This window comes from Oncorhynchus tshawytscha, linkage group LG10, assembly GCF_018296145.1.
Source record: "Oncorhynchus tshawytscha isolate Ot180627B linkage group LG10, Otsh_v2.0, whole genome shotgun sequence".
NCBI lineage: Eukaryota > Metazoa > Chordata > Actinopteri > Salmoniformes > Salmonidae > Oncorhynchus > Oncorhynchus tshawytscha.
In genome coordinates, this window is record NC_056438.1 from 30,516,949 (window position 1) to 30,531,191 (window position 14,243).

The 14,243-nt window shown below is 43.8% G+C and overlaps 2 protein-coding genes across 11 annotated transcripts in view; one reads left to right on the forward strand and one right to left on the reverse strand.

Annotated features, from left to right (window-relative positions):
• LOC112260098 (actin filament-associated protein 1-like) overlaps window positions 1-2,808 on the forward strand; it is a 120,250-nt gene extending 117,442 nt beyond the window's left edge. For all 3 annotated transcript variants that reach the window (XM_042328492.1, XM_042328491.1, XM_042328493.1), the window contains one exon: window positions 65-2,808. In XM_042328492.1, the coding sequence (XP_042184426.1) occupies window positions 65-91 (27 nt within the window). In that variant the 3' untranslated portion in view covers window positions 92-2,808. The remainder of the gene's footprint in view (window positions 1-64) is intronic.
• Window positions 2,809-4,046: 1,238 nt separating this feature from the next.
• Window positions 4,047-14,243, reverse strand: part of LOC112261018 (VPS10 domain-containing receptor SorCS2) — a 330,639-nt gene continuing 320,442 nt past the window's right edge. For 2 of the 8 annotated variants that reach the window (XM_042328499.1, XM_042328495.1), the window contains 4 exons: window positions 8,306-8,408; window positions 7,920-7,985; window positions 7,490-7,647; window positions 4,047-7,124 (listed from right to left, as the gene is read on the reverse strand). In XM_042328499.1, coding sequence (XP_042184433.1) covers window positions 7,060-7,124; window positions 7,490-7,647; window positions 7,920-7,985; window positions 8,306-8,408 — 392 coding nt within the window. In that variant the 3' untranslated portion in view covers window positions 4,047-7,059. Of the gene's footprint in view, window positions 7,125-7,394; window positions 7,693-7,919; window positions 7,986-8,305; window positions 8,409-14,243 lie in introns of all 8 variants that reach the window. The other 6 variants (XM_042328500.1, XM_042328498.1, XM_042328502.1 and 3 more) reach the window with 4 other exon arrangements.

Consider the following 14,243-nt stretch of genomic DNA (forward strand, 5'->3'; position numbering starts at 1 on the left):
ATTTGCATGCATTTTGCATTGATATCCTGACACCCAAGCACAGTCACTGTTCCCTTCATTGCAGGAATGGGAGATGAAGACTGGCACATAAGCAGCAACTCTCTTCACAAACGATCCTATTGTACCAGCTTGTTTTTTTTTTTGTATATATTTATTCACTTTTCACATGGGGGAAGAAGGTTGAAGAGGAGTACGCTACAAGCGTAGCATAGCCAACCAGAAAGACGATGCTGATTTGAGTATACTTTATTTCCAAAACATAAAGAAATGGCACTCTTTTTGTAGCTTACTATTGTATAATACCGTGTATTATATCTGGCATGTTTGAACTACTCTGTCGTGCGGTTTTGGTATTCGTCCAATCGTTTTCTTTCTTTTCAAGCAGACATCCAATCATAGACGGTCTTTTGTGGTCTGTTTCTCCATCACACAAATCTGGTTTCTACAACTCTTGGGGTTCAAAAATCAAGTGCAAAACCAAGTATTTATTTGTAAATGTTTATTAAGTAAACATCCCTGTGATTATTTATGTTGATAATATTTAATGCTTGTTTTATAGTATAGCTGGCTCTCCGTAAGCGCCCATGTTATCTTTCCTACTCAGTTAGAAGCTCTCTTGTTCACAAGCATATGTTTAGAGTGGTAACTGCACTGCGCCACTAATGTTCACGTCATCTAAATGGGTTAATCGAATCATCAGTATCACTGTTAGGCAAACCAGATGATTTGCAGATCATCAAACCAGCAATACACCTACTCCCTACTGGTTGATGCTTGTGAGTGGGCCATTGGAATGCTCCACTCAGTAAAGTGCAGGTCAGGCTAAGGCGTGGTCGTGTCCTGGTGAGTTTGGCCTCTGGCATTGGAAAACTCCTAAAACCCCAAGTAACGTGGCCTCTTATATTTAAGCTTGACAACCAGGAGCCTCGGCCCAGCTCTTTTAATCATGCCACTGGTGTACTGTAGCCCTGTGATCTGATCTGGTGTGTGTGTGTGTATGTGTGGCTTGTGTGTGTGTGGCTTGTGTGTTAGTGCGCAAGACTGTGTGTGAGTGAGCGTGTTTGTGGCTTGTGTGTTAGTGCGCAAGACTGTGTGTGAGTGAGCGTGTTTGTGGCTTGCATGTTAGTGCGCACGACTGTGTGTGTGTGAGTGAGCGTGTTTGTGGCTTGCGTGTTAGTGGGCACGACTGTGTGTGTATGTGTGTGTTTGTGGCTTGCGTGTTAGTGCACACGACTGTGTGTGTGTGTGTTTGGCTTGCGTGTTAGTGCACACGACTGTGTGTGTGTGTGTGTGTGTGTTTGTGGCTTGCGTGTTAGTGCACACGATAGTGTATGAGTGTATGTGTGCGCGTGTGTTGAAACGTCTCCAAGGCACATTCCATCCCCATCACTAATACACTGTTAGAAATAGAGGCCTGTATGGTCAGAAATACTGTGTGTTCTCCGCTTCAACCAGAGACTGTGACCTAGTTGTGGATTCTTGAACTTCCAACTTCTACTGTAGCAACACGTTTCAGCTCATACACACCACATAGGCACGTGAACACACAAGCACACACATTTATGTCATTTATTTCTAATGGTGCTTTTGGTAATGCTTTTACCACATCTACAGTACACTGCAAATACTGTCGTATCCACACAGCTCAGTTTAACCTAACCACTGTGCTTTGTAGGAGTGAGAAGTAGCATGTTGATGTACTACTGCAAACAAGCTTTTGCCATTTACTCAAAGGCACATTTACCTTTTAAAATGGCTGGTTTATGGTGTATTTACTGGCCTGGTTGGAATATGAGGCATAGCAAAAATGGCCACCAATGGAGGTTTCTCAAGTTATCAGAGTGTAAATATTTGTATAGCTTTTCCATTCTGTCAGATTGATGCCAGGATTGAAATCCGATCGCATATATAAGCAGCATTTACCGTGAATGGGATCTCCGCAAACCTGAGAACATTGCCTTTAAAGGGATGGTTTACACAAAATGACACATTGACATATTCCTTACCGTGTAGGCAGTCTATGGACAAGGTATGACATGCTTTGGATTAGTTTCCCTGGCACTGTTTTCAAAATGCTAACGTTTTAGCATTTGTGGCACAAATCCCATTGACGCCATGGGACCAATATTAGCATTGTTCGTGCATCATCCAAAAGTATCTACATGTTATTGTGAAGCTCACCAAACGTCAGTTATTGATGATTTGAACATGATGCGAAAAATTCTGATATCGGTCCCATGACTTGAATGGGATTTGTACCAGAAATGCTAAAACGTTAGCATTTGGAAACGGTACCAGCCACTGCCAGGGAAACTAAACCCAAAGCTTGGATTGCTGTCACACGTTGTACATAGACTGCTTACCGTGTAAAGAAACCAATGTGTCATTTTGTAATTTGGGTGAACTACCCCTTTAAAAGCCACAATGTCTATAACCTGCCATGGGATTGAATCCCGGCCAAAGTCCCACTAGATGGCAAGCTAGAGCTAGCCATAGTCACCACGAGATGAGGGAGAGGAGGACAAGTTAAGCGTCTAATCCATTTTGAAAGCCTATCTTTGTATTATCACCTTCAAAACAGAAATGGGACAAGAGATATGTCAGTGAGAAAATGTGAACCCACATTGCGGGAGGGGAGATTGGGTGGGGGGTTGGGGGTGGGGGGGTTGGCAGAGGGAGTAGGGGAGAAACAGCAACATTGTTTGTTTTGCACCTTAGACTTTTCTACTCCATTGTACTTCTTTTGACAGTTGCCAACTCGGTGACGAACGGCTGTAAATAAAAGCAATAAACTTCTTTCCAAATGTCCTCTTTTCTTGTTTATTGGTGTTGGGTTAGCTGTGTAGTCAGACCAAATGAATCTTAAAACCTCCATGAAAATGTTATTCCGTATATTCTCAAAGAGCAAAGCATTGAAAGAAATGACCCAAGATACAGTATATGAGAAAACAGTCATTCAAAGCATGATCTAGCATATTACCTGCTAGCAGGTGAAACCATACCATACACATCAATGCAGGAATAAACCCAAGAATCTGACAAATCATAGTGATGGTTGCATTAGATCCCAATTCTCTGTCACTTGTTTTAGATCTGTAAAATGTTAGAACTAGATCTGCTAACTCTTTCTCTCCTGCTGATTGGCTCGTTTGTTCGGATTCATCTGGATGGGTCTGAAGCAATGGGGGATGATAGGGGGCAATGGCTCTGAGGTTAAACTCTTGACCTTTTAGTGTACATTTCTGAAGTTTTCCACAACTGCTGATGCGCTCCAGAGCGGTGCAGCGGTCTATCTCAGTGCAAGAGGTGTCACTACAGTCTCTGGTTCAGATCCAGGCTGAATCACATCACGATTGGGAGTCCCATGGGGTGATGCACAATTGGCCCAGCATCGGCGGGGCAAGCCGGCATTGTACCTAAGAATTTGTTCTTAATGAACTGACTTGCCTCGTTAAATAAATACAATGAGAAGTGACGGAGTCTGGTGTAAAGCTCTTACCCTGAAGTTTTCTCCCCAGTAAGCACAGGGTTGTCGGTTCAAGCTTTTAACCCCCATCAGTTGTCACATTCCACCAACTGCCATGACATCCAACTGCAATACCTTGGTTCTAACCCACAACCCTGTGCCACCAACTCCTTCATACTTGAAATGCTTGTCTTCGTGTGCTCCACATCGACAGGTCTGCAAAGGCTCATTGAAGAGATGTGGCTCAAACCCATTAGCCATTAGCCCATCCACTCTGCTCGTTGTTGGTGACGTGTTTGCCATTCACTTGATGAAACCCCTTCAGTAAAGTTTGATTCCAATCGATCTGTTGCAATGCGCAAGATATTGGGAACGGCAGAATTGTTAGTTTAATTTCCATGTGTGTCATTAAGTGCATATTTACTGCAAGTTGGATAGGTTTCAAACAGAATTTCTCAAACCCCCAGCCATTCCATGTACTTGCTCTATTCCAGAGCTAGCACGGCTGAGTCGACTGATCGTCCAGCCTTTGAAGAAGTCAAATCTTTATGGAACCGATCAAATTACGACAACAAACACGTACAGTTAGGGGAGTGATTTATTCCAGAATGCAGGTTAAGTGCGATACACTTTCTGTTGAGGACTTCAACACATTTTTAATTGACCAAAAATCAAACAAACCCAAAAATATTAATACAACTGTGGTCAATCGCACATAGTCTGTGTCAACAACAGTGAATCTCCTTCAGAAATATGTTGGATTCTCTTGATCCCCACAAGGGGGGGGTGGAAATAATAACAGACGTCACTAGAAAACTAAGAACAAGCCAAATATGAGCATATATATATATATATATGTACAAAAGATGAAGAACAGAGAATCAAATCGAATAGTCCAGTGTGGTGTACTGTCTGTTCGTATCAGGCAGGCCTACATTATCATGAATGTAACTGACTCACTGGGAAGCTTGAGATTGACTCTCAGCATTTGTCACTAAGACGTACTCTGCCTCAATCAAGACAACCCCATCATATGGCCCCAATATGTGAAGTACTCTTGGTACACTTCTCTCTGGACTGCACTCCTCAAGACTTACATCGTTGGTGTAAATGAAATGTCTTGGGAAATTTGCAATGGGAAGGAAAGCTACTGACTAAGATTTACTTCACGTTTTTACAGGAATTAAACAAAATGTATCCCAAATGCAATAGCGCGAGTGCAGAAGTGCAGGGTGTAGATTTGATCGTGAGAGATCCTTTCCAGTTAAACAATGGATACAACAAAAAGTAGCCTACCTATAAAAGTCTATGATACTTCGCTATACACAGAAATAATGCTGATACACGAGAAGCAAGCAATGGGTAATGAGAAAGCTCCCTGTGTCATTTTACTGTGAAGGGGGCATCCAAAAAGACGTGTGTGTTTTCATATTAGTGTAAAATACTCACACTCAAGTGACTATATACAGTGGGAGGTTTTTCATATAAACATCTATGTACACAAACCAAATTATATAGGAGACCTACCACCATACCACTGCTAACTCTGCCTAATATAGGCTCATATAACGACAGCCACACCTTTATCTCCATGACGACGACCTTAGTCTCTGGGGAAATGAACTCACGTTGACCTCTGACCCGGGGGTTAACTTGGCTGCGTGGTCAAATTGTTATTAGTAAATAAATAAGTAGAGGAAACGCAAAGGAAAGGTCATAGAGCAGAGGAGTCTGCGTCTTTTTAGGCACGGTGGGACAAACAATTACTTTTTCTTTTAACCAGGGACGTGACATGCTGTAGCTTTGCTAAAATATCAAACACCATACAAAGTGTCACTCCTTTAACCTCACCTAGTAATCAAGTACCGTAAAACATAAAAATGACATTTCATTATTATAGAGCATTGTTCTACATTGCTGTATGGCGAATGGAGACTGTTTAAACAAGGACTGTATGTAAATAATGGTGAATGAATGAGGATTTTCCCACATGCTTCATGTTAGCTCGACTCTTAAATACCTGTATCTGGGATTTATAAACAGTGCAACACCACCCCTTAGTGCCTATTTGGGTAATTGCATTATTTTCAGGAACGTAACCTTGCCTCAGTTCAGACCAATGATTTATATATACACTAGATGACTAATTCTGGGGCGCTGTGTTGACGCCAATGTGCCTCCATCTTGGCACTCCCCCACCAGTGTAAAAAAATATTTTGGAAGCTATAGAAATGCATTTATTAATGTCTACATTTGTTTTTGTCAGATGTATTTTATTCCAGACACGTTAAAGCATACTTTTAAATTATATTATGTGAGCTAAACATTCAAATATATATAAATATATAAACATTTCCCTTAAAGTATATATATTTTTGTGTTCCTAAATGTTACTTTCCCTTCTACAAAAAAAAAAAAAACTTAAATACATGTAATTTTGGCCTTGTGAAACATTTAATTGAGATACTGTAGAATTCCATTAATTCCTATGGAAGACTGCTCCTACTGGGGAGTGCCAATATGGCCGACCGGTGGCTTCAAAGCCTCTCAATGGCCAATACATTGCATCAGCAATCCAGGGTTTATGTACATTATTGGTTCAGACTGCTCCCTTTCCACAACCTATCCTTCATATAACAACCCTGCAGATTTAAAGGGGGCATTTCATCTAATTCTTTCCTGAGAAAGAGTATTATTGCATTCTCAGGAGTATTATTGCATTTAAGTGAGAGAGAGAAACAGAGATGGCGTCAATTGTAAATTATGGGATTGTTTAAAAATACAAAAATAAAAATTATCCTAAAAACCTTCTCTTCATTTTGTAGGATCCCCCAGAGTTGTAAACAAAGCTATTAATAACATCTTTACCTCTCTTTTCTCCACTACTAAACCACAGTACCCAAACTGTGTGTGAGAATGATGTCTTTTCACAGCTATGGCCTGGTCATTGCATGGCTCTGTTTTGGTCATATTGTGTACCCCGCTATCCTTAGTGTACTATGATATCTGGGAACTACCTAGTGTGTGAAAATAGTCAGTGAAAAGATGAGTCTTACAGTACAGAGCGTTTTAAATAGCAGGCCAGTGGGTGGGGCTTCCTCTCTGTGATGTCACCGGAACTGTCCATCCTCACTGGGTGGCGTCCAATCAGTCTCTGCGGGGTTTAACCAATGAGAACACACCGAGCAAACACGACACAGGGTGCAACGGACACTGGGTGCAAAGAACACTGGGTAAAAAGCAGAGTTGGCCCACACCCCTGATGTTACAGTAACGCAGTGGAGGGAGGGATAGAGGGATTGAGGGAGAAGCAGAACGGAGGATACAGTAAGTGTCCCTCTGGTCCAGTGGCAAGAGCCGTAACAAGGGAGCGAGGGGCCATGGAGAGAAGGAGAGGAAGAGGAGAGAGAGAGAGAGAGAGAGTACTGCTAGACTGTAGTACTATGGTGGTTTCTCTTCCTCTGTAAGGGGAGTGGTGGATTGGTTGGTCAGACAGAGAGACAGAGAAGGAAGGCAGAGTAGAGTTCCCTGTGCTCGTTAGCATGGCTAGCTCTTTAGCATTGCTAGCTGGTTAGTGTGTCCTTGTTCAGCCATCAGCTGGTCAGGTAGCTGTGCAGCTCTCTGGAGTTGATGCTCAGCACCACACCCGAGTGGTTACCTAGCAACAAGGAGAGAGAATAAGTGGGTGAGACTAGTGCCGAGGGTCAGTTGGTTTTAAAAGGGAAAATCCCACATGCTTCCTTATCTTGCAACATTAAAGCACAATATCCTTGATCATCTCAAGGGTCATCTTTTAGCCAAACTCTAACTTTTCAAAAGTAACTATTTTTTTAAGTATTGCAATGCTTAAATTAACCTTTAATTCACAATATTGTTCTGGAGTTAGTAGCATTAAATTAAAGAAAATACTTTTGCAAATAACTAATACCTTGCGTTAGCTGCATGGGCTTGTGAGTAGTAGCAGGCTGTTCTGTTAGTAGTAGTAGGGATTAGTCCTTATAAGGGAACGGAAGGCGGGGCTACCTCCTGCGTTACCTAGAGTCTGCGAGTCCAGATCGTCGTCGATAAACTCCTCCCCCTGGATGATGTGCTGCGTGTCCTCGCTGTGATTGACAGGGCTGGTCATCTCCTGCTCCTTTTCGTTGTGCATCTGGGCATACACATTTCGGCCAGGCAGCTTTCTGAAAAATAGTGGAGGATAGGCATCCTCAGTCCTAAGCCAAGGACTGTGGGATTTGTAGTTTTGATGAGAGGTTGTGGTTGTAGTTCATGTTAATGAGTGACAGATTGAGGACTTTGTGCATCGGATGCAAAGGAAGTGCTATTGGTGGGACTCGTGAAAAGAAGACAAATCATGCACAACATATTCATTCATCTACATTCTAGATTCATCAAGTACATGCATTTATGTATTCTAGTACATCTATATTGATTCAGTAATGTATTCACCTACTGTATCTTCATACATGCAGTTATGTTTTCATCTGTGGTCATGCAATGCTTCAGAGGATGACTGATTCTGATGGTTGAAGCATGGTTATTGCAACACCATAATTGGGGGTTTGATTCCCACATGGGCAACATGCAGTATATTGACTATGTCACGATAAAAGCGTATACCAAAGGACATTATTGTTTTAGCTTCAGGAGTTTTTCCTGACCACATGCTCTTGGCCAGGGATCATGAACTAGATTCAGCCGGGGGCCGACTTTTTTTTCTTGAGTGGATGGTCAGGGGGGCGGGAACATAATTACAAATAATTGGTCAACTGCAAAATCTTCACTATGTGTGTCTAGTGCCCAGTGAATATCTGATATATGTGAGTCTATCATACCCACCTCTTGAACTTGTAGAGGATGAAGGATCCAGTAGCGATGACGCTGATGAGGAAGATGACAGCCAGAGCCCAGACACCTGGACCTGCCACTCCACCCTGAGAACCTGCAAGGGGAACAATACGCACACACACATTATGATATGGCACATACACACCCTGCACACAAGGATAGACGACACACATCAGATGGGAAATGGACTACACAGACACACAGGGTAGGTAACACACACACACACAGTCTGCTTACACACACCTGCTATGGATGTGGCCAACTAAGACACTGAAACAAGAGTATAGCTGGCACGTCACAATAAACCCAACAGAATACATACACATCTCACTGCAAACAGTCCATTCCACTCCGCTTCGATAAACACCACACACAGTGTTTAACACACACACACACACTCACATATACCACACCTCAAGGTTTAGCACAGTCTGGAAAAGAGATCTGCACGCAAACTGTGCAAGAAAATATAGAGTAAGTTTAAAAGCAAATGGAATAGATTAGACATCATTCGAACATATTGTTTATCTATGCAGATATTGTGAAAATACACGATATATATACAAAAGTATGTGGACACCCCTTCAAATTAGTGGATTCGGCTATTTCAGCCGCACCTGTTGCTGATAGGTGTATAAAAGCCATGCAACCTCCTAATACAAACATTGGCAGTAGAAAGGCCTTACTGAAGAGCTCAGTGACTTTCGACATGACACCGTCATAGGAGGCCACCTTTCCAATAAGTCAGTTCGTCAAATTTCTGCCCTGCTTTATGAAATGGGTTTCCATGGCCGAGCAGCCATTGGACTCTGGAGCAGTGGAAACGCGTTCTCTGGAATGATGAATAACGCTTTACCATCTGGCAGTCCGACGGACGAATCTGGGTTTGGCGGATGCCAGGAGAATGCTACCTGCCCGAATGCATAGTGCCAACTGTAAAGTTTGGTGGAGGAGGAATAATGGTCTGGGGCTGTTTTCATGGTTTAGACAAGGCTTCTTACTTCCAGTAAAGTGAAATCTTAATGCTACAGCATACAATGACATTCTAGATGATTCTGTGCTTCCAACTTTGTGGCAACAGTTTGGGGAAGGCCTTTTCCTTGTTTCAGCATGACAATGCCGCCCATTCACAAAACGAGGTCCATACAGAAATGGTTTGTCGAGATCGGTGTGGAACATCTTGACTGGCCTGCACAGAGCCCTGACCTCAACCCTATCGAACACCTTTGGGATGAATTGGAACGCCAACTATGAGCCAGGCCTAATCTCTCAACATCAGTGCCCGACCTCACTAATGCTCTTGTGGCTGAATGGAAGCAAGTCCACACATCAATACTGAACAAAAATATAAATGCAACATGTAACATGTCTGGTGAGTATGCAGGCCGTGGAAGAATTAACTTCTTAAATTATAGGGGGCAGCATTTTCACTTTTGGATAAAAAGCATGTACAAATTCAACTTCCTACTACTCATGCCAAGAATATAAGATATGCATATTATTCGTAGGTTTGGATAGCAAACACTCTGAAGTTTCTAAAACTGTTTGAATCATGTCTGTGAGTATAACAGAACTTATGTAGCAGGCAAAACCCAGAGGACTAACCGTTCAGATATTTTGTTTTTGAGGTCTCTGTCCATTGAGTTCTCATTGGCAAACGATATTTCTTAGGAACTTGTTTTCAGTTCCTACTGCTTCCACTGGATGTCACCAGTCTTTGGAATTTGGTTGAGGTTATTCCTTTGTGCAATGAAGAAGTCTGGCCATCTAGGAACTGCGTAACACTGTTGAGACTTGAAAAGTAGCTTGGTTTGTTGTGTTCCTGTATTGAACACAGATAGACCCGTCTTCAATTTGATCGATTATTAACGTTTAAAAATACCTAAAGTTGTATTGCAAAAGTAGTTTGAAATATTTTGGCAAAGTTTATAGGCAACTTCTGAAATATTTTGTAGTGACGTTGCACATTTTGGAAGCAGTTTTTGTCTGGATCAAACAGGCCAAATAAATTGACATTTTGGATATATATGGACGGAATTAATCGAACAAGAGGACCAATTGTGACGTTTATGGGACATATTGGATTGCCAACAAAAGAAGCTCGTCAAAGGTAAGGCATGTTTTATATTTTATTTCTGAATTTTGTGAAGCGTCTGCAGAGTTGAAATATGCTACCCTCTTTGTTTACTGTTGTGCTACCATCAGATAATAGCTTCTTATGCTTTCGCCGAAAAGCCTTTTTAAAATCTGACATGTTGGCTGGATTCACAACGAGTGTAGCTTTAATTGAGTATCTTACATGTGTGATTTAATGAAAGTTGTTTTTTTATATATATTTTTTTGAATTCCCTGGCTTTTGCCCAAGTGAGACGCAAGCGTCCCCTATACCATTAGAAGTTAAGACATTTTCACCTTCCAGGAATTGTGTACAGATCCTTGTGACATGGGCTCGTGCATTATCATGCTGAAACATGAGGTGATGGCGGCGCACGAATGGCACGACAATTGTCACTTCCCGATCTGTTTCACCTGTCTTTGTGCTGTTCTCCACCCCCAACCAGGTGTCTCCCATCTCCCCTCATTATCCCCTGCTTATTTATACTGGCCTATTCTGTTTGTCTTTTGCTAGTTTGTCTTGTCCTGTGTTCCCGTCTTCCCAGTTCTGACCTTGATCATGCCTGCCGTCCTGTACCTGCCTGACTCTGATTTGGATTACAACTCTTTGTCTACTCCCAAGGAGCCACCATTGGAAGACACAAGGAGTTACTGCAAAGCCTTATGGAGGGACTCCATAACCTGGCAGAACGCCATGACCATGCATTCAATATATTCTGCAGATACCCTACTTGGCAGCAAGCCACAACAGTAATTCCCCAGACTCTCAGCAACCCCGCCAGCAGCAACGCTTCTTCCCAGCCTACCCCAGTGTCCCGAGAACCTCGCTTACCTCCTCCGGAGTGCTACGCTGGAGATTCTGGAACCTGCCGGGCTTTTCTTGCCCAGTGCTCCCTCATATTCGAGCTGCAGCCTTCTTCTTTCCCCTCGGACCACTCGAAGATTAGCATACCTCATAAAGCTGATGTCCAAGAGGGCACTTGCCTGGGCTACGGCAGTGTGGGAGTCCACTGTTTGCCTCAGTCTTGAGGAGTTTGTGGCGGAGGTACGAAAAGTGTTTGATTCTCCGTTGTCTGGGAGAGAGGCTGCTCGTAAGCTGCTCCAACTACGTCAAGACTCCCGTAGTGTGGTAGACTATGCGGTGGATTTTCACACGTTGGTAGCTGAGAGTGCCTGGAACCCGGAAACCCTTTTTGACACATTGCTTCACGTATTATCGGAGGACGTTAGAGCAAGTTCGCAGCCCGGGAGCGTCCCATGGACCTCGACTCCCTCATCGCCTTGACCTTACGGATCAATGGGCGGCTACGGGAATGTAGGAGGGAGAGGAGATTTGTTCCCGGTCACACTCGCTCATCCACTGCTCCCACCTCGCCTCCGCGGAAGTTCCCGACGTCCACCTTACCGAGAGAATCCGAGGTCACCCGAGTGCCCGAATCACTGAGGGCGGTTGACTCACCTCCTCCAGAGACCAAGCTACTGGGAAGGGCTAGATTGTCTCCGGATGAACATTTACTCAGGTTGAGCACCAGGATCTGTATGTATTGAGGGACTACAGGACATTATATTTCCACCTGTCCATTAAAAAGACCAGGCTCACCAGTAGGTACGCGTACTCTGGTGAGCTGTACAGGGATTTTCCAATCTCCCCTTACTCGTACCCCTTTCCATGCCACTCTGTTGTGGGTTGACCAGGCCAAATCTTTCCGGGTGCTCATTGACTCTAGGGCAGACTAGAGCTTTATCAAAGCTATCTTGGTGTCGGAGCTGGGAATCTCCACTCAACCCCTCTCCATTCCCATGGACGTCAGAGTGCTGGATGGGCTCTCTATTGGTAATACGGTTCCTATCAACCTACAAGTATCAGGAAATCACAGTAAGTGTATGTAGTACCTCCCATACCTCCTGCCTAGTGGCTGCACTCGTCAAGGGCTATAGAGAGCCTGGTCCTTAAGGCGCAGCATTCCCAACTGTCCGGCGAACTGGATGTTTGTCCCAAACTCTGCCCGTTCCCCGGTCCTGGAATGGGCACATTCCTCGAGACTGACCTGCCATCCAGATTCCAGTCAGACCCTGGCTTTCATCCAACGACACTTTTGTTGGCCTTTCATGGTTCCTGAAGTCTCCTCATCCATCGCCGCCTGCTCTGTGTGTGCACAAAATAACACCACTGTCTATCCACCACTGTCTGGATTGTGTTCTAAAGCCGCCCATTTCATTCCCCTTCCTAAGTTACCCTCAGCCAAGGAGATGGCTCAGATCATGGTGCAGCCTGTACGCCTGTAACACCGTTCCCTGCTCGGCCACTGGTCTCTCGCCTTTCAAGTGTTCCTTGGGATATCAGCCCCCACGCTTCCCTGAGCAAGAGGACGAAGTCAGCATACCCTCTGCCCAGATGTTCGTCCGCCGCTGTCTCCGTGCCTAGAAGAAAGCCCGGGCTGCTCTTCTGAAGACCACATCCAGGTATCGGCGACAGGCGGATTGCCGCTGGACCCCTGCTCCCCGCTATCGGCTCAGGCGCAAGGCATGGCTTTGCTACTCAGGACCTGCCTCTCCAGGTGGAGTTCCGTAGACTTTCCCCCCATTTCATCGGCCCTTTCCCCATCTCTAAAATCCTTAGCTCCTCTGCTGTTTGTCTTCTGTTGCCCCGCAACCTCCGTATACAAATAAAATAGTATTTGTCACATGCTCCGAATACAACAGGTATAGACCTTACCGTGAAATACTTACTTACAATCCCATAACCAAAAATGCAGTTCAAGAAAGAATTAAGAATATTTACTAGATAAACAAAAGAAAAAATAGTAAAATAAAAAAGTAACACAATAAAACAGGGCAATATACAGGGTGTACAAGTACCGAGTAAATTGAAGTACAGGTTAGAAGTTATTTTGTACTTGTAGGTAGGGGTAAAGTGACACTGCATAGATAATAAACAGCGAGTAGCAGCAGTGTAAAAACAAAGGGAGGAGAGGTGTGTCAATGAGAATAGTCTGGGTGGCCATCTGGTTAATTGTTAAGCAATTATGGTTTGGGGGTAGAAGCTATTAAGGAGCCTTTTGGTCCTAGACTTGGCACTCCGGTACTGCTTGCCTTGCGGTAGCAGAGAGAACAGTCTATGACTTGGGACTTGGGTGACTGGAGCCTTCCTCTGACACCACATGGTATATAGGTACTGGATGGTAGGAAGCTTGGCCCCAGTGATGTACTGGGCCATAAGCACTACCCTCTGTAGCGCCTTACGGTCAGATGTTGAGCAGTTGTGAACCTCCACACCCCCTCTAACCGGCTGACAATTGCGAAAATGGTTTTCAGTACGGTCCTTTACCACTTCTACCGTGAGACCTGAGTCCGAGCCAGCAACCTGTACACAGCATCCAGAAGCTATCAACTGCCTTTTCTCTCATTCCTTTTCTCTCAGGAGTGTGACATGGGTCCATGTGCAGTGAGCATGAAGAGAGATCCAGTCCAAACTTCTCTCATGCTGCTGGTGTACCGGTAGGAAAATGGACAAAGACATCATGGACTGTAAAGGTGAGAGACATTATCAAGGGTCATTCACGTAATTCATTTAGGCTTATCCAAAATGGTTTATTTTGGGGTATTAGGTTGATTGTGGAGGTCTGCACACTGTGACATTTATTGTAATTTAGACCAAGAATGCATTGAGATACCAATCTGTCATTACATCAAATGATGAGAAAAGTTAAATGCTAGAAAAATAATGTCAATGTAAAAGTACATTCTGCGAGTGTCGGTGTGTGATAAGTTGAGGGTCTTAAATTAAAGTGATCGAACCAACGTGAAGCACTAA